The sequence below is a fragment of the Gavia stellata genome, chromosome 5 (assembly GCF_030936135.1).
Source record: "Gavia stellata isolate bGavSte3 chromosome 5, bGavSte3.hap2, whole genome shotgun sequence".
Lineage (NCBI taxonomy): Eukaryota > Metazoa > Chordata > Aves > Gaviiformes > Gaviidae > Gavia > Gavia stellata.
In genome coordinates, this window is record NC_082598.1 from 50,255,613 (window position 1) to 50,276,792 (window position 21,180).

A 21,180-nucleotide genomic window follows, 5' to 3' on the forward strand; every position below is an offset into this window, starting at 1 on the left:
TAGTAAGTATTAGAGGGGGATATTGGTAATTGAGGTACATTGGGAGCTGGTTATGCACGTTGTTTGTTGGAGAAATGTACTGAATTCCCAAAGACTCTCTTGGAGAACTGGGGTTCTAGAAGGAAGCTTAGATTGAAAGAGGCATCCCAGGAATCTGATATTCAGAGGCTTGTAAAATCATTGGAAAATGCTGTCAGGTGAGTACTTCCAAATACTTTGTGTAAACTGTTTTAACTATTGCTGCTGTTTGTATCAGAAGATTCTTGAATATTGTTAATATTCCTGCTTTGACTTTTGAGCTACAGAGTTGGAGCACTGCTGCTACTGACTACTCATAGTGCGCAATGGGAAGACAGTGACTTGTATTTGAACATTTTTAAGCTGCAGTACCATTTGTGTACCAGAAATGTGAGTTTTGTTCCATTAGGAGGGCATGAATTAATCCCTACAGTGGGGGAGCAATCCTGTCTGTTGGTTGTAGTTAACATTGACATACAGAGCAAAGGTACCTTGTGATTTGATACGCTTAAGGCCAAGCAGTCCTGGTTAACAGCATCTATGTACTATCTGTCCAGATACGCAAAATAAAAATCCTGGCTATTCTTAATAGTATTTATTACTCAGATACTTACTGATCAAAGCCAAGTCTGTTGTTGTGGAAGCAGACTCATCAGACTATTCAGGTTATGAATTATTTTGGTCTGTTTCTGCTCTGTGAGTGATAGCATGTATGTGGAACCCTGCTTCTTTCAGTAACAAATGGTTTTAAATCCTGTGCATACACAGTGGCTCAAAGACCTAATATGCTTAAGTCTACTCATACTGTTTCTTCTTGGTGTCTTCCTCATATGAAGTTTGTGTGATAGCAACCATAGGATAAAAATTCCATGGCTTAGGTTGAGTGGAAGAATGGTTTTGCTTTTTCACTGGAGTTCTTATTCATGGTTTTAAATAGTTTCATGTCCTTTAACCACTTGTTTAAGCTATGTCAGCTTCTAAACGTTAATATTCATCACAGAAATGAGAGCTTCTTGGGCTGAGTCTTACTACATTTCCCACTGTATAACTCTGTAGTTCAGAATTCCCTTATTGAAAGGGGCCTGAGAATAAGGATGCCTTCTCTGCGAGCTGGTGGGGGTGGAGGAACCCATGATGGAAATCATACATTGGTAATTTGGAGGCATTGTAATACTGTTGTCATAGTAACAATGGACTGGAGTGTGAGACAACAGGGCTTTTGTCAAAAGTGACTACAGAAAACGGTTTGGGACACTCTACCATGGCGTATACAACTGCGGTGCTCCCTGGTGGACTTTGGCAGAAGGACAGGAGGGAAGCTGATGATCAGTTCCTGTATGTGGAGGATACCTCTTCAGTGTGTGACATCTATGCGCAGGCGGGTCTGTTAATGTAGTGCAGTCTACAGGAGTTACTGTTATGGAAAAAACTGCCAAAATGAGATGGGGTTGTTTGCTGTAAAGGCTCCAGGGAATCCCTTCTGCTGGCATTTTGCATTTGTGCACATGTAGCTGGGGTAGATGCTTTATGAAGAAAATATCTGTGAACAGTGTCAGTCACCCATGTGTGCCTGATAGAGGTCTTGGATTGCCAGTAGCCTCGAAATGAGTGGATCATTGATGCAAGGTGGAAGTGCCCTACCACAAAATTTTTGTGAGAGGACCAAGCACTGAGCTGGAGTAATCCTGAGGTTAAATCCTCTTCAGAAACAAAATCAACAGTAAACTTCATAGAAGAGAGGATAATGCTTTGTACAAATTGGGTGAAAATGAGCCTTAGTTCAGGTGAGGAAGACTTGTCTGCAGAGTTATGCCAATAAAATGGCATAACCATTTTTCATATCTGGAACTAGTGGTGCTGAAGGCTTGTAAAACCTGTCACATTACTGTGTTGCTTACAGTCCTTAAGGCTATCGTTTATATTATGGTATTTGTATTGCTAAAAGTTGATTGAAATTCAACTTCATGAAAATAGGTTGAGAAGGATTGCCTTGTCTGGGGTTTCATACAGCGTGTATATTTTGGAAGCCCTCTGTCTTTCTGTTAGGTTTGAACTGTATTGACAGTTAATATGTTACAACCTATCTGTGGGTTTTAGACTTTTTCCCAGTTCTATTTCTTCTTTCCTAAAATTCAGGTATAAAGAAAACTAGTCTTTTTGCCTTGTTTGGCTGCTTGGCACAGGAGAATCTGTAGAGGACAAGAAAAGAGTAATTTATTTTATGATGTTTCTTTACAAGTGTTGATTAAATCAGAATTTGGTTCCTTGCAGCAAAGGAGATAGTATGATAATACGCAAAACACTATTGGAAAACTTGCTGTAGGGCATTTGTGGGAAGTAAGGTCTTGAGAAGTACTGGTGTTAACTATTAGCGAATTGAGAAGGAGAGGAAGAGGAAGTTGCGTATTATCCAAAAGAGAGTAATGGAACAATACTGCTCTTGCAGACCCTGAAACTGCTTTCAGGTGTCCGATACCAGTTTACAGTGGCTTTCTAAATATCTTGCAGAAATACTTAATCTTATGCGACTGTGCTTCTGATTACTGTAGCAATATCTGCTTTTAGCTTCTCAGAGGAACCATGTAGTCTTAATGCAGTTCATATGTGGGTTAAAAACAATGTCTAGATGCTTGTGTAGCTGTTAAGGCATAAATGAGTGGGGCCAATTCTAGCAGAGTTTTTTGATGTTTTCTTAGTATAATGGAAAACATTGATTAGAGTATTACTGTAGGTCTTGCTTGTATTACTAAAGGTCTTGCTTGTAAAAATGTGCAGGTAATTAGATATTTGTTATATAGTGAACAAAGGAAGGTGTCTCGTTTTGATGATTTGGTCTTTCCGCAATGTAAGGCAAGTGTACAAAATGAACGACGGGTGACTGAAGCCTACTGAAAATACTGAGTGCTTGCCTCTTGTTCTGTGTGGTCTTCACTTCGGTCTTTCATGCAGCTAGGACTCATGATGAACATAGACTCATGTACTCCAGTAATTAATTGTTTTTCCGTGTTTATACAAATGCACCACGCTACTTAGACAAAGCTATTCCTTTCTAGGAAAGGCTGAATTATCTGATGTGAATCCTGCTGTTCATGCTGCTGTGTGTAGTCTTCATGTTTTGCTGATGTCCAAGCAAGCAGTACTGAGCAATGCCTTGGTTAGGCACTGTGCTCCTGACCTAGCTATGGTATTGGATACTGAACTTACATAACAAGGGAGCTGAGAGGTTGAACTGGCTGCAACAATTTGTTTTTATTTTCTTGTTTGGGGTGATACAAGGATGGCGCAGGACACAGGTGTGACCCAGGAGAGGAACCCACTCAGACTGATCTAACATGCATCCTTCCGTAGCATGAGACCCACAATAGTGATGATATCTTACCTGACAGATTGGGATTTTTGCAGTGTAGACTATTTGCTTGTCAAGGACCTAATGCTAAATAGGATGAGACTTGCACTGCTCTGCATCAACAGGGCATGGCAGTGAGCAGTTCTGGGACTGGAGAACAAATTGATATAGCTCTGTCCTTTAAGAACAGAAAGCAGTGTGACTGTTTTACATAATAATGTGGTCTAAGATAGTGGCTGGGGAAAGTTTCCAAGATGGATACATGTAGTGCTGCTAGTTAGTCAGTTGTTAGAGTTCTGTATCTGCTTTAACTTAACGTATTCTTAGCTTCCTGATTTTTACTTCAGAAACAAAATTTTTGGAATACCCTTGTCTTTTGGCCAACCTATAGCTTTAGTCACAATTTCATGGACTTATCAGCTTGGTATCCCTAAAATTTCATGTACTTCTTCTATTTTTTAAATATTTGGTATCTATGCTGTGGACTAATGATGAATTTACAAAATTGGCACAAGGTTCAAGTTTTACGGAAAAGACGTAAAAGTTATTTGGTGTGTTGGGACTTCTTTAATCTTTAATCAAAATGTTATTCTGTGTGTTCCATAGGGTGTGTGACTAAGATACCATCCCCAAGTCAAGTACTGATGAAAGCTGGTAGGCACTGAAGTTTACCTCTGGAAAAGGCTATGCTGTTGGATTGTGACAGTTGTTTTGTTTGAAGTTTTGAGGTTTTTTCTTTCTTTGCCTTCTTGTGCTTGCCTCACTGAATGATGGGTTGAGAGCTGCTGCTAGGGTTTGAATATCTTCAATGCATATTTCTTCTGGTGCTAAAAAGAAAAACTGGTTTTGATTGTGTATGCACCCTTTCTGTTTCAGAAAAATGGTAGATCTAGGACAGGTTCTAAGAAACTTCCAAGACTCCTCAGTTTATGTTGCTTCCTGAGTGTTAGATTTTAGTGCACTGGCAAATAATGCATTCTGATAGCCACATAGCTAATTCCACATGCAGTCTATCATGTGGCTTCACCAGGATTTTTTTTTCCCAAAACTTCACCTGGAAGAAATGGTTAGCATATGCAGAAGGAGACTGGAATTGGTCTTCGGTTTCTCTTAACTCTCCTCAATTCTTTTTCCTCTTAGGGTGCTACTTGTTGACCTGATTTGCCTCGGTGGCTGCTTTTGCTTTTCAAGGACACTGAAAGCAGGGCTCTTAATCTGTCAAGTGGGATATCAGGATTACATCTGAAATTTATTTGAATAAAGCTTGAAGTGGAAAGATGAATTCCTTCAGAGAGAAGTGAAATTGGGACCAAGCAGTGAAGACATGTCCTTAAAGCAGCTTTCAGCTTGGGATATAGATGAAAACATAAATTGTTGAGACAGTAGGGCAGCAGTTAAGATTTCTAGCTGTTCAATAAATAGTGTATCAAAACAAATGCTTAGAAACGAAGTAGCTACTGAATTGTTGCTTGCAAGGAAAAGGGGACATGATTTAGTGTGGCATAGTGAGGCCTCAACCCATAAGATCTACAAATGGGCTAAATGTGTTTTGGTTTTTTTAAAGCTCTTCTGGTTAAAAAGGTCTTCTATTCCATTTTTCACACTAACAACATATGTGTTCAAGATGACTACTTAAACAGACTTCAGTGTGATTCTTAAGCCCCTATGTGAAATGGGCACAAACTGAAATATGGGATGTTCCCTCTGAACATCAGGAAAAACTTTTTTTACTGTGAGGGTGACCAGTCACCAGCACAGGTTGCCCAGAGAGGCTGTGGAGTCTCCTTCCTTGGAGATACTGAAAAGCCATCTGGACACGGTCCTGGGCAACTGGCTGTAGGTGGCCCTGCTTCAGCAGGGAGGTTGTTCCAGATGATCTACAGAGGTCCATTCGACCTCAACCATTCTGTGATTCAGTGTGATCCTGTAAAAAAAGGAGTGCATGTGCATGGCTGTAAATAAATGGGATTAAATAAATGCTTAGTGTACTGTCTTTGATTGCTTGTTAGCTCAAAGAAAGATTCCCACCACCCCCACCACCCCCCCCCCCCCCCAACTTAAGTGAAGCTTCTAGTGTTCTTACATTTTGTGGGTTCATTGTGGAAGCCCCAAAGCTTCCTTTACACTACACAGCTTTTGGTACGGATTGTGTGCTTGGGGGGAGCGTTCTGGAATGACGGAGCCATCTCTTGCATGATGCAAAAAAACACCAGTATTTAATCACTGGTAGGCAGAACTGGCATACCAGGCAGCGATTTTGCAGTGCTTCCTATATACAGAAAAATAACCATAGTTAAGATGCACCTACTTACGGGGAAACAGTTGCAGGCAGTCACTGAGGGAGGAGGGAGCCTTTTAAAAAGGTATCTTCTTGCCCTGCCGGAAGAGCTCTGACTGTTGCAGTGATGCTTGTGGTTTTGGTTGTATGGTTCAGATCCTTTTCCCCTACCTTACCTTGATTAGATAAATCTGGTCTCTGGAACATCTCGTGCAAATTTAATTCTAGAATACATTGACGTATTTTGTAGTGTGTTGGGAAGTGAGGTTTATGCTATGTACATATAGTACAGGAGTCAGGCTATCTCTCTCTAAGAGGTTGAAACTTCAGTGAGCAAAGTCTAAAAGTACTTCTGGGGCAAACAATGAAAAGGCTGACACAAAAGAATCTTTCTGAAAAATTAGAGCTTGCATGAAAATAGGATAAAGTCCTTTTAAAGTGATGCTTCATAATCTTTTTGTCTAGATCCTTCTCTCCCCCCAAAACAAACAAACAAAAAGTTGGTACTGGCAGACCTTGTTCATGCTGCTGCTTTGATTTCTTACTGCTGCCTTGAAGCCTGTTTTAGTGAATTGTTCACCTAAGCTGAAGGAAAGGCTGACCTCTAATCATTGTTTCCATTTCATGTTTTACTGGGCCTCTGCTCAATTTGGTGGTTGCATCCTGTTACTGTAGGAACTGGTGCGGTTTCTGCAGCGTATGGATGCATGAGAACCTGCCTTTCAAAGAGCAAATCTGTGTCAAGAAAGTGAGATGTTTGATATGGCTGTCCTCTGGTCCATCCCTGATGGACAAAATGGTCATTTCAGCTATAAAGCAAGAAGTGCCTCTGCTAGGAGCCATATTCCAAGCTGTCTGCATGTGTAGTCTCCTAGCGTATATTGATGCCCCCAGCAGTTGCTATTATTGCTTATCTAATGACAATGTGATAGAAACATGCAAGCAGGTGCTATGATTTTACCTAGATTACGTTGCATTTGGCCAAAGTACTATTTCTTTACTAGAGGTAGTTTGCCTTTACTTGGAAACAACCATTTAAGACCATGTGTCCATATAAATTTTAAAACTGTGTGTCTCTAGGAGCTGGTCTGCAGGATTACAATCACAGAAAGGTTTGGATTGGAAGGGACCTTCAAAGATCATGTAGTCCAACTTCCCTGCCATAGGCGGGGATAGCTTTCACTAGATCAAGTTGCTCAAAGCCCTGTGCAACCTGACCTTGAATACTTCCAGTGGTGGGGCATCCACAGCTTCGCTGGGCAACCTGTTCCAGCCTTACCAAAGTTCAGGTAGATGACAGCTGTAGCTTTTCCTTTGTGGACTGAAGCAATTACTCCATTGTAGAAGGCTACCAAATTAGTCAGGCATGATTTGCCCTTAGTGTCTCTAATCATCTCCCTGTCTTCCATGTGTTTCCACATGTCTTCCAGCAGGATCTATTCCATGATCTTATTGGGCACAGAGGTGAGGCTGAGTGGTTGGTAGTTCCCAGGGTCCTCCTTTTTAAAAATGGGTGTGATGTTTCCCCTTTTCCAGTCACTGGGGATTTGCCTGACTGCCATGACTTTTCAAATATGATTGAGAATGGCTTGGCAACTACATCAGCCAATTCCCTCAGGACCCTGGGATACATCTCATTGGGTCCTATGGACTTATGTATATTCAGGCTCCTCAGGTGGTCTTGAACCTGATCTTCACTTAGATTTTGCAGTCCCTGCCTTGAGGTTCAGGGGCTTGAGAGGTGTGGGAAGAGAGATTACCATTGAAAACTGAGGCAAAAAAATTGTGGGGTACCTTAGCTGTATTGGTCGAGTACCTCAACGATACCGGTTGCCACTAGTTCTCATGTCTTATTTATCAAGGGTGATACGTCTTCTTTAGTCTTCCTTTTCCAGCCAGTGTTCCTGTAGAAGCCCTTATTATTTGCATCCTGTGCCAAATTCAGCTCCAGCTGTGCCTTACCTTTCCTGATCTTATCCCTACGCATCCGGGCAGCATCCCTGTATTGTTCCCAGGATATATGTCCCTGGTTCCACTGCTTGTGCATTTCCTTCTTCCACTTTAGTTTGACGAGGAGATCCTTAGTTAGCCATGTTTGTCTCCTGCCTTCCTTGCCTGTTTTCTTACACATGGGAGTCGAGAGCTCTTGCACTTTTAAGAAAAATGCCTTTAAAGAGCTGCCACCACTGTTGAGCTCCTTTGTCCCTGAGGGCAGTTTCCCACGGGGTCCCATCCATTAATTCCTTGAACAACTGAAAGTTTGCTCTCCTAAAATTCAGAGTCCTGACTCTATTCTTCACCTGGCCCATATCCCTCAAGACTGTGAAGTCCACCAGGGCGTGACCACTGCAGCTCAGGCTGCCCCCAATCTTGACATCCCTAATTAGTTTGTCTGTGTTGGTAGGCAACAGGTCTAGTAATGCTTCTCCTCTGGTTGTGCCGTCTATCACCTGAATTAAGAAATTATCCTCGACACACTCCAAGAATTTCCTGGACTGCTCACAGCTTGCTTCCAGCAGCCATGAGGTTTCCTTTGTTGGCTTGGCCCCTAATTTTTACCCATAAGCTCTCAACTTGTTCATTGCTGTTTTTCAAAGGCAGCTCTCTGGAGTCAATCAATTTTTTTTTACATAGAGGGCAACCGCCTGCTCCTCCTTCCTTGCCTGCGCTTCTGAACAGTTTCTAGCCATCGATTGCGGCACTCCAGTTGTGTGATCCTTCTCTTCCCTAGTGGTTAGATCGTAGCTTTGTAGCTGCACAGTGGCTTCCAACTCCTCCTGTTTGCTGCCCATACTGTGTGCATTGGTACAGAGGCACTTCACCTGGGCCATTGACTCTGTCACCCTTTTAGAGGAACATGCCCTAATTCGTTTGAAGCACTTCGCAGGTGTTTCCCTCTTGGTTCCTAATACATCAACAGTTCCTGGCTTTTCTCTCTTGCTCAAAACTCCATTACTTTCCCCTGCTACTTGTCTGCTGCTTTCTCTTGCTGTCAAAACTCTGGTTTTTGTCAATGCTGTTGGAGAGCATTGTTCTAATTCCCTTTACAATTTTTTGTATCAGCATAGCTGGGTCTAGTGTTGCCTTTGTAAGCTTCTGTTCATCTACTTCATACTACTGTGGTTGGCATATTTGTCTCTTGCTCTGTCTGGCCCCAACAAAGAACAAAACCAACACGCTGGTTCATTGGGAATAAAACCGTTGTCTGGGGTAATGGGAAACTGAGATGCCCTGAACAAGGGAAATAGGGAAGGCAAAATGATGGGAAGTGCTTGGAGCTGACATTGACCCACTGGGACTTTGGCTGGTAATGTTAGATATACTCTTAACTATAACAAGAAAATGATCTTTTCAACTCCTATCACTGGCATGTGTCCCTGTACTGTCCTTTCTTGTGCCAGCCACAGCATGTCATGTCATTGCATGATGAACTGGATTGGGCAAGTGATCACTTTTCTAATCTGCCTTGTTGCCTGCCCGAATGTTTGCAGCCACCCAAAGCAGGGTGGGCAACATAGGGCTTGGGATGATGATTCTGCCAGCGTGGTCTAGGTGAAACTGTAGCCTGTGATAGTGCTGTTTTGCAGGGAGGCAGCTTTACAATTCTTTGCAGTCCTTCAATGATTTTTTTTTTTTTTTTATTGGGAAGGGGGATAAAGGCTGCATGCTTTCCTGCTCTCTGCCTATAAGTGTTGTCTGTTATCCTACTAGAGATATTCCTTATTCCCCTGGAGCTTGGTGTTTGGCCTTTCCCTTCTCTCCTTCAAGCTAAGCACTGTTCTGCATGGCCCCTTTCTCCCAGGGCTGTTGAGACTAGCTGGACATAATTTCTCAGTTTAGCGAGGTCCTTATCCTTTGCTTCAGAAAAAGAAGCTCTCAGCCTGGAGGAGTCCACTCCAGCTTGCCATCTGAGCACTAAAACCCTATAAAGCAGCGACGTTAATGCAGGTCTTTGAAGTCTTCAGCAGTTAACTGTTTGCACACAACTCCGTTGCTGGAGAGCCAGTCTTCTGCAGCTTTTCCTTATTTGTCCCATGGGGACTTCTACTTTATTTCTCCCTCAATTCCCTTAATTTAATTGCTCACCCTGCCTTTATTCTTCCTTTTTTCTTCTTCTGCGTGCTCTTTCATGTTTGTGTCTCTCTCTTCTATCAAATGCATTCCTGTCCTTCTGTCCCTGAACTGCCACCTGGTTATCATCTCTTCTTACCAATAAACAACCCGCAGTGCTCCCAGATATGTCTGGTTATGGCTTCTACCTTACCCTGACTCCAAACTAAATCCTTCGGTTTGCTTAGCCTCCTTGCTCCATAATCTTCTCTTCATTCAGCTTTGATGGCTTTCACTATAGAGGGGCAGTCAAGAGCATAGGACCTGCTCCTCTCCTTTTTTCCAAGTCCTCTTAGCTGAGCTGACAGTGGTGTTTGAGGCCATGGATGTCATCAGGTCAAGTGGTGATACTCAAACCTTTAGAGTTGTGTGCAGCCTCTCTAGCGATACTGCCTCTCACATTTTCATCTTGTAATTCCAATGGCTGGTGAATATAGCCTTTTTCTTAATCGTGCAGCCAAGACTGGGTTTGCTCACAGAGGTGGAAGTTAATCAGTGATACAGTTGTGGTTAATGTTATTGAGTATATCTCATATATTCAACTTTATGAAGCTAAGAGTAGGGTGCTACAACTTTTGTTATATGGGGTCATTTAGCAAAAAAGGTTTGTGTATCTGGTAACTTGCCAAAATGGGATTATTAGATCTGAATCACAGAAGTGTAATTTCTAGGCAAGAAATTGTTCTTGTAACATGAGAAAAACTTCAAAACCTCTGTGGTTTGGTTTACATGTAGAAGTAGTTAGGGGAGAAGGTGCATTTGGCATTGGCTGAAAAAAAATTAATAATTTGGATTTCAGTGTGTTGTCTAGATGTTTTCAGAATGTGGAGGTAAATGAGCACGTTATGTTCCTTGTCAAGTGTAACGTGGAAATATGTCCTGCATGGGCCTGGTACTGAGGAGTGTGTGTTCCTGGGACCTAACGTTAGTGAGAGACTGACCAGCTTTAAAGGTATCCTTTAGAGAGATGGAAGATAGTGCATATGTTGTGAGTCAAAAGGAGGGCTTTTTCTTAGGCTGTTTTCTCTGTACCTTGATACTTTGGGAGTAAGTAGATAAAGCTACAGTAATATGATTTGGAAAGGACCTTTGGAGATCATGTCCAGAAGGTGAAGTTGAAAAGGGGGAAGAAAGGATATATACTAAAGCTAGGGTAGCTGGAAGGGACTGTGAGCACAGGGCAGTGGGGCACAGTGATAAAAGAACTGGTGGGGAGGGAGGAGGCAATGGTAGAGCTGTGAGGAACTGAAGGTTCTGGAAATGTAATTAAAAGCAGTAGGCAGCTTTAAGTACAGATACTTCTGGAAGGTCTACCTGTTCTTTTTGCATTTTTTTCACTCCATAGTCAAAGGTTTGGATGTGTCCTTTTTTGTACTTAGCTGCATTCGATTCAAAATGAAACGTGAACTGTTCTATCAGCATTCCTGTAAGTATACTCAGGAAACTTGTGGATATTGGCTCAGACAAACTATAACAGAAATATTCTGATCTTTTGATTGTGCCTAATATTGGAACAACCTAATTGATTTTTATTCCCATTCTATTTCTGCCTTTCAATCAAAAATGTTTTCCTTTGGTGCACTTCTAACTGAGGCAGTATGAAGGAGAAAGGGCTAAGTACTTGGGGAATGGTTTGCGTGTAGACAAACTCCCCCTTTTTTTTTTTTAATTCTAATAAAACTTACTTCTCCCTTGTTGCTGTATAGCTACCAGGGAAGTTTCTTCCATACCTTGTTGGTGAAAATGTGAAGGTTGAAGCTGCCAAAAGTAAAAATGTTTGTTCTTGGTAGGCTTATAATTTGATAGCCAAACGAGGTAGTGTTGGTTAGCTTCACAGTTCAAAATACCTATGCCAGGAGGCTGTGGGCCAAGTGTTTAATTTTAGGATTCATCCTGCTGTAGCAAGTTGGCAGTAATCTGAATTGATTAGTGGTTGTAGTTCATGCTCTGTGCAATACCGTAATTTTTTTTTGCCTTTGGTGGGAAGAATGTGGCCTTTCTTATCTCTAGTACTGATCTGGTATAATAGCAGTGTAATTCAAGAAAGCATTTCAGATGGTATGTGAAGACCAGAAACTTATGTATTGTAGCAGTTGCAGTGAGAGTAAAAATATAATTCTGTACCAGTCCATGTTTGTTCTATAGTTAAACTTACAGGACTTTGATGTCCATATACAGTATGAAGATTCAATTAAAAGAAGAGCTTCTTTACACTGTACAGCATGGTCTGTAGGAAAGGCAAGGATAGCCAGGTATTGCTAGATTCTTAAGGACTCTGCAGTAAAAAAAAAAAACCAAAAAAAAAAAACCCCACCCCAAATCTCCACTGTCCAGGGGAAATAAACCAGCATATCAAAATATGGTAATTAACAAGGTACCAGGAGTGAATTTGTATGCACACCATCCTTACAGTTGCCTGTTAGCAGTCTCTTGATAGAAACTATTTGCCACATCTCCTTTTCAGGCTACTCAGAAACCATCCTCTAAAACCTGTGTGCAGTGTTTGAAATCCAAAATAGCTACAGTTAGCTAGAATGACTTGGTCTGTTGTGTTTCATTATAAAGGGAATATTTTTCTCAAACAGGAGATCTGTCTTGACATTTTTACACATCCCTGGTGCATTGAAAGGGAAATTTAGAGAGACACACTGTGTCTAGATCTCAAATACCCCGTGGTTAGAAGAGACTTTGTGTTGGGCTAAAGTGTTAAAGGTTTTGAACAAGCAGGAGAACATTCAATTAGAAGCTACCTGTGGTTTGCTGGGTATAAAAGTACAGCAGTGTTATACTGATAGGCTAAACGTCAAATGCTGGATTTCTTTTGTTAATTCATGTTGATGGCAGCATTGCTCACTTGGATATCTTTTTGTGAGATTATGTACTAAAAAGTATGGAGAGGATAGCATCAAATAGTCAATAGAGGAAATGTAAGAATAAGATTGCCTTTGTGACCTGAATTTGGTTCCTTTATTCATCTGCATTCTAGTACAGTCCTTATTTATATGATTGGCTTCTTCTCAAGATGCTACTGCATTCATTTCACAGGGTAGATCTGTCTACAGGACAGAATAAGGGAGCTGTCTGCAGGACCATCCCCTTGGCTGTTGGAGAGGCTAGAAGGGTTATGATGGGTGGGATGAGTGATGGCAGAGACAAGAAAGATAAGTCTCATGGTTACAGCAATTGAGTTCTGACAGGTTCTTTTTCTGAACCTAGTTTGGCCACTTCAAGTGCCTGTTCCACAGGCAATCACTAATTCTGGGCTTTTGTAGGCAACCAGCTTAAGCACCATTAATCAATTTTTAATGTATTTCCCTAGGTTTTTAAAAAACTAAAAACCTGACTCAGAAATTGTATGTTGTAAGCCATGCTAAAACCCTTCATGGTTTATTAGCATGACTGAACACGTTAGATACACTGCATAATCCTTTGTCATTTTAGCCAGGAGAGGAGCTGAAGGCAGTACTGTGTAATCTTCTGTGTGTGCCAGCAGAAGTAGCAGGGGAGTGCTTTTGCTTGGTTTGCACAGGACTGTAGAATTAAGAGACTTGAAAATCTGTGCTTCTGTTTTAGCATCAGGCTCAGGCAGTTGCAGATCCCTTTGACATCTCTACACCTGTTATCTCTCATTTTTGAAAGTCACCATTCTTGCACCCTAACCTGCCTCAGCTTTGCTTTGCATGCTAGTCCAAACCTCCAAGCTCTGGTCAAATCTGCCATTCCTCTCTCCTGGTCTTTCTCCCTGGACTTTTTATCTGAGCTATTATTTCTTCCCCTGTTACATCTTCTTGTTCAGTTCTCTCCCCTAGCTCTTTGTCCCAGGCTTTTCACCATGTGAATCCTTCACTGTCTTCTCATCCAGGCTGTGCTGTTCCATCATTTTGTACTGCCTGCTTTCTCTTGATAGACACTTAGTTGCTGGTTCCCTCTTTTAGGGTCCCACTCTTACCCTGATGCCTTTTGGGACAAATGGCTTCCCTCTCCTCCAGAATATAGAGTTACTAGCAGGGTCCAAGAGAATAGAGACAGGACATACTGAATATACCTCTCCATACTTATTTTCTGTACTGCCTACTCTGTTTAAAAAAAATCTGCGAAAAGTCCTGTTCACCACCACCTGCGGGAGTGTGCTCGACTGGCTTGTGAGCCTGGCTCAAAGTCAAACCTGTCTGTGAGTAAGATCTCTAAGGCAGTGGTAGCATGTATGGCACAGATGGCATCTTCAGAAATGTAGGTGCCAGATTTTAACAAGCTTCTGCAAGCACGTGCTAGCTGAATTGTTTTTTTTTTTTTTCCATTTTGGTGTCTTTGTCTTGATACAGGGGAAAAAAACCCACAACCAAACAAAAAACCTCCTAGGAAAAGCCCAATCTGCTTGCTTGAATCTTCTTTCAAAAATACAGGACAATTGCACCTTCTTGGCAAAGTATAAAATTAGTGCTTTACTGAAGTAAATTGACTTAACTTCTGCAAAAAATCAGCTTAGGGCAAGCTGAAATACATGAAATTTGGCAATGTTAAAAGCATTTAAAATCAGAATTGTATGACAAAAGAGGTTTGAATAAAAACAATACTACCAGTTAAAATTTTAGTTTAGAAAAAAGTTTATTTCTGAAAAGCCTTTTGCTTATTATATATTTATCGATGATTTGGATGAGGCGTTTGAGTGCTCCCTCAGTCAGTTTGCAGACGACACCAAGTTGGTCGGGAGTGTTGGTCTGCTCCAGGGTAGGAAGGCTCTGCAGAGGGATCTGGACAGGCTGGATCGATGGGCCCAGGCCAACTGTATGAGGTTCAACAAGGCCAAGTGCCGGGTCCTGCACTTGGGTCACAACAACCCCAGGCAACGCTACAGGCTTGGGGATGAGTGGCTGGAAAGCTGCCCTGCAGAAAAGGACCTGGGGGTGTTGATTGACAGCCGGCTGAATATGAGCCAGCAGTGTGCCCAGGTGGCCAAGAAGGCTACTGGCATCCTGGCCTGTATCAGGAATAGTGTGGCCAGCAGGAGCAGGGAGGGGATCGTACCCCTGTACTCGGCGCTGGTGAGGCCGCACCTCGAATACTGTGTTCAGTTTTGGGCCCCTCACTACAAGAAGGACACTGAGGCGCTGGAGCGTGTCCAGAGAAGGGCGACGAAGCTGGTGAGGGGTCTGGAGCACAAGTCTGATGAGGAGCGGCTGAGGGAACTGGGGTTGTTCAGTCTGGAGAAGAGGAGGCTGAGGGGAGACCTCATCGCTCTCTACAACTACCTGAAAGGAGGTTGCAGAGAGGTGGGTGTTGGTCTCCTCTCCCAAGTGACGAGTGACAGGACAAGAGGAAATGGCCTCAAGTTGCGCCAGGGGAGATTCAGGCTGGATATTAGGAAAAAGTTCTTTACTGAGAGAGTGGTGAAACACTGGAACAGGCTGCCCAGGGAGGTGGTGGAGTCACCATCACTGGAGGTGTTCAAGGAACGTGTGGATGTGGCATTGTGGGACATGGTTTAGTGGGCATGGTGGCGTTGGGTTGATGATCGGACTTGATGATCTTACAGGTCTTTTCCGACCTTAATGATTCTATGATTCTGTGATTAAAGTGATATATGTAATATCATATTAGTAATTACTTCTGTTCTGCATTGGGTTATGTTTTTTTCATGGAGAATCCTGTCTATGAAGTGGTTTTGCACCCTTATTTACAAAAAGTGCAAGTATTTCTTTGTCTCCTTCAGTCCAGCTGTATTTTTCAACAGACGTAGTTACATGAGCAACCATAGATGTCTGCTGGTTTTTACTTGTCTCCTTGATATTGAGTCTCTGCACCTCTGTACACTGTCCTGTTATCCACACTTGTGCAAATTAAGTGTGTAACTGTTGCTCTGAATTTGTAATATGTTGTGCTTATTTTGCACAACATTTGGGGAAATGGAGAATTGGGGCCCTTTTTGTCAGCCCTGTAATGTTGCTGTGGACTTTGTTTTCCAATTCCGTGGAAAATGCCTTGATCTTGAGAGGGGGTCGTCTGAATTGCATTGTTATTGTGTTGTTTCTGATCAAAAGAGTTTACAGGTGAAATAGTGTTTTCCTTTTTTTCATGAGCTTTTCTAGATGGTAATTTACTGTATCAATGCCTTCCCAGCCATATGGTGGCATATCGCATTCTAAGTATTTTTATGTACTTGAATTTTTATGTGTTAATAGGTTTAGTAGGAAAAAGAAATACCAGTGAGAATAATAGCTTCTGAACATCCAGACTGCAGGGTACCAGGTTACACATCTTACCCTATTTGTTACACTTCTTGAAGGCAAGCCGGTATGCTGCGGTTAAGATTTTGTGCGCAAGTGACAAGCCACTGAAAGGCTGGAGTATTACTGATTTACAGAGGCGGGGTGACTTGGGATATTCAGCAGGAAAAGGAACAGGAGTGGTAACAAGCGGCAGTAGTGGTAGTAAAGGCAGGAGCAGGTTCCACAGTTAGCAGATCTCCCAGTGTGAGTCAGTGAATGCACAGCTTCCCAGCTAGCTGTCAGGAGGAACGCAAAACTGAGTAGTGCAAGAGGTTCAGGGTTCACGTTTATCATGCAAAGTCATGTGATCTTACTGTATCTTAACTTGCCAACTTAGCCTTACTCCGGAGAAGATCCTTTGCTGCAGTGCTTAACAAAAAAAAGGGGGGAGAAAAAAAAAAAGGGAGAGAGGGGGGGAAAAAAACCAGAAGGAAAAACAAACAAAACTGCAATGTGTGTTTATGCCTACATCATGCCGAGGAGACACTTAACAGTAAATAATCTGTGTATCCCTGAGGTAAGATACTGTTTCTGCTTTCCCTGCACAGTGCTGCTGCAGCACGGAGCTGATCCAAACATTCGGAACACCGATGGGAAATCTGCACTGGATCTGGCAGACCCTTCAGCAAAAGCTGTACTCACAGGTAAGATGCATACATCTCTCAACAGTGTTACCTGTAGTTCATTTTGTGTGTATAAGTTCATCATCGTAAGAGCCTTCTGCCTTTTCGGATTTTCTGTTGTGTAAGAGCATTTTAAAACTGTCTTTTACCAAATTTCATATTGATATAACTGTTGTTAATCTGCTGTGCTGCTATAGGTTTGCTTATTCTACTTATGCTAATGCTGTAATTTTCTGTTACAACATCATTCATTAGTCACTGTGTTTCTGTGGGTTTTTTCTTTTTAATTGCTACCCAACATACCGATTGAATAGAAGCCCCCAACCCCTGCAAAAAGATAAGAAAAAATCAGGTCAATTGTTTTAAGACCTTCACTGTTGAGCAAGCAAGGACATTTGTATAACTATAAACGTACCTGTGATCTGAAAGAGAACCTGCTACCGATTGCAGAGATCAATAGTTAAATTATATTCTGCTGCAGATTCACATGCTACCCTTTCCTTCCTCTTCCTCATTAGTCATTTTAGGTAGAACTCTCTCACCCACCAATTTTTTTCCTTTTTAGGGGCTATTAGCTGCCAAACAATATGTTTCATGAAAATATTCTACAGAAACAACTTTGTTTTTACACAGCTTTGTTTTTTTATAAATTAACTGTTGTAGCATACCAGCAAGCATTAAAAGTATAATATAGTAGCCTGTCAAATCTGCATCAAGAAATACATGGTCCTCTGTGCTGATTTTGACATCTAGGAAATAACATTTAGAACAAAGTAATCTTAGATTTTAAAATATATACAATTAGATTTATAGAAAGGGATACAGCAGCTGAGCTTCATTTGAAGAAATAGCTATTTTTCTTCTTTCACCTTTATTTCCCCTATTCTTTCTCTCTTCTTATTGACAGCTTAATTTATAGGTTATGTGCTATGCAACACTCGTATTCTTTCTTCAGATGATGTTCAGAGCATACCAGCTCCCTTCACTTTGTCAGGAACATTTCCTCATCTTCTTTTTCCAGTGCGCTGACTGCTATACGTAATTATCTACAGCTCTGCAGTGATTTGAGAGTGCCTTTGGAACAATGCACTTTAAATACATATGATTTAGTTTAATTACTCATTGTCAAATTTAAACACGTTCCTACAGTGTTAACACCAATGTTAGCTGTGCTAAGCAGGTTCATCTGACTTTTGGCTGTTAACACATACAGTTGTACAGATGCTGAGGATGGAAAGGGCACCAGGGAGTCAACGTACCTCAAAGGTGTTAATGGATATTCGGCATTTAGTTGTGGGGAACTTGGTATACATACAGTTTAGGGGTTCCAGGCTCCGAGCTGCTCTTCAGGCTATGCTCAAAGATCAACTTCAGAGGATAGCAGAAGACTTGGGAAAGTCTGTGATGGTGACTTCATGTCTGCTCCACTGAGTTCTCTGAGCACTAGATCACCACCTTGTGCTTCAGGCAACGGAGAGGACAACGTGTTATAGCAAAGAAGTGGAGATGGATTAGAAGCAGCCCTCTGAGAACACCGTGTCGAGTGCAGCAAGCGCCCTGTGTCCCAGGCCTCACCCCTAATGCCTTGCACACGAGCGTCCAGAGACTGCAAGCTGCTGCAACCAATACATGTTATCAGGTTGTGCATATAAACACACATACACAGAGCCGCTTCTGCTGCTGTTTAGGTGTTGTTATTCATAAAAAGAGGTAATTTTTTTACGTGTTTATTCTTCCTAGCAAGAAAATCAGCTTTTGGTTTTACCAGCTTTGTCCTCAAGGTGGCTCTTGGCTACGCTGGGCCCTCTCTATTCTGTGCACCTGAGCTCCAAGCTGCGTAAACAGGGCTTGATTCAGGCTTTAGCAGCTGTATGATTCACAGTAACTGAAAAAGCTGACGCTGGATGACATTTAAATGGAAGCTTTCTATTAAGAGCTTAATTTTTCTGGATGCTTCCGTGCTTTCTAGTATTTCTGTTAGGCTGCTACTTTCTCATGCATTTTCCATATGTTGTAACCTTCAGGTCTTTCTTCCTCCCTCTGGAAGAAGGGGGCTTAAGAGATTTCTTAGGATCTATCTGGACTGGGATAATCTTTAGCTACGGCAATGTTTTGCAATTAGGTGCATCAGGACTTAAAGGTATTACTGGATTAAGGATGAGTAGGCTGTATTAACTTAATTTTCAGTATTTAATGTTGAATCGTGGGATTTTAGAAATGCTCCTATTTGAGGTTTTAAAAGTGGAGCGATTCTGAAAGAACAATCTGTAATTGTTACTGTATTTGCATCTTTAAATGGCATGTGTGTCGAGGCTGTTCTCATGATGTTATTTTCAGTTCCTTTTTCTATCAGTGTCTATGACCACAATAGACTTTTCCACATTGTTGCTGTATTGATTGTTGGAGAACAAGCTTCCTCATACTACTTTTTTGACCAAGTATTTGCATAAGTTCATGCATTGATGCTGCTTTGTGAATGAACTGTGATTATAGTCTCTCTTTGACCTCCAACTTAGCAAAAGTGAACAGAAAACTTGTTAGTAATTGATTAAATCTTTTCAATTTGACAAAGAATTCTGTATGTGTTTTAAAAAGGACATTCCTGCGGTGTAAAAAGCATTTCTAGTCTTCTGGCAGCAAATGCCAAATCCACAATGATTTGTTCTTTTCTGTCTCCCAGTCTAGAGTAACGTATAGTATCTTTTTCTCCTGAATTACAGAAAGGATATATAATGCACTAGTTTCTGGGATGACTTCCAGCCATTTTCTTGCAGCATTCTCTTAAAATCTGTGTTTTATAAAGGATACATAATGCAAATGAAAGACTAATATTTTGATGGAAATGGACTTTGAAAATTTCTTTGTAGATTAAAGTGAATTTTATAGAAATTAAACACCCAGTTCCAGCTTCTTAAAAAAAAAAAAGGAAAGAAAGAAAAAGGTTGCATAATTGGGGAATCTGCTTTTTACTACTTAAACAGGAAAGCAGTCTTTTTTCCTCTCCTGCAGGATAAGGAGCATTTGTGTGAGCCAAGCACTTTATGGTTGAGAGGGTGAATATTTTTTGTTTCATCTTCCTTAGCATCCCTTACTGTTCCTGAATCATGTTGCCAGAACACAATTGTAATCCTCTCTTTCTCTATGCTGAATTGGTAGTACAGTCTGAAAACACATCACATCTAAAAAACAGAGCTGTTACACACATGAGATTAATATCCTAGTTAATTTTATTTTAGTTTAATTGCCTTTGGAATGTGGTTTCTGAGATGGGGACTCATCTTTGTTGACATACATAGCACTGTGGGACTCCCATACAGAACAGGGCCTTTGGGAGCTTTCGCACTACAAGTCATATTAGTCTTCGTTATTCTCTTACTCTGCTTATTGCCTCTTTAAACATTAATATCCCATTATATCTTTCCTGTACAATATATGAAGAGCCAACAATATTGTTAATGATTTATGTGAGTGATTTATTTTGGTTTTTCACACAGTGATGCTTTTTTGCCATTTCTCCACATTATCTGCTATTTGGAAATGCTTTCTCTATGTGAATGGTCATTCTTTGTGCTTGAGTGGTTTCTAAAGCTGTTAGCAGGAGCTGAAGGCACTTTGGTTGGATAATATGTTCTTGACTGCTCCATGCCACTGTTTTGCAAGGTTGGTTTTGGTTGGTTTCAAGGATTACCCCCTTGAAACAGGTCAAAATGAAAAAAAGTTTGGAAACTGCTGCATCTCCAGATTAAAGGGAGGTTTCTTGGGTACGAAATAATGTCTTGGTTTTTAGTAGAATCCATTTTCAAAGTTAAACAAGACTATGATCTTCCTACTTACTATGGAAATAATGTCTTTTACAAACAAAGTGCTTAGGTCCTACTGAGCATTTCTCACTTTTGTTTTTTGGATGTGAAGGACAGCTTGATGAGTGAAAGTAGAGCTGGGCTAAGGTTATCAGAAGTGTTAATGAGGATTCATGTTTTCATCTATTTGTCATGTCAACTTTTTAATTTAAGAGGGGAGCATAATCCATTTATTGAAATATATTTGCACACATTTTTTTGAAGTGAACTGCCATCTATGCATAATTTACCTGCAAGGAAAGGAAAAATCTGAAACTTCACTACAAAAAGTTTACTGAACTTTAGAGAATGGAAAATGGATCCTAGGTACACTCATCCATTTTAAAATTAGCAGGAAAAGAAGAAACGATTATAGTTTGGGTTAAATTTATTTTTACTGTGGCACCTTTACAGCTTGACTGTCTCAAATCCCAAACTCTTTCCTTCTGGGTTGGTGGTGCTTCCTTCCAGGTACTCTTAGGATTTTGAAGGCGTTCTGGAGAGGCACTAGCACTTCCTTTTGGGAGGTGCCAACCTCCCCCCCCCTTCCTTTTATTGACCTAATTCTTATATAGTGTACTCTGAAATCAGATCATTTGGACAAGGTGTAGCTTCTGTCTTTAAGAAACAGTGTAATAAATGTTACTGGAAAAAGAGAAGTGTTTTAACAGTATGGAGGGCAGGTGCTGCTAGAATGGTT

General features: G+C 41.2%; 1 protein-coding gene across 1 annotated transcript in view; it reads left to right on the forward strand.

Annotated features, from left to right (window-relative positions):
• The window catches only part of TNKS (tankyrase), a 143,010-nt gene that overhangs the window by 17,525 nt on the left and 104,305 nt on the right, over positions 1–21,180 (forward strand). Inside the window, exon 3 of the mRNA XM_059817418.1 lies at positions 16,567–16,662. Within this exon, the coding sequence (XP_059673401.1) occupies positions 16,567–16,662 (96 nt within the window). The remainder of the gene's footprint in view (positions 1–16,566; positions 16,663–21,180) is intronic.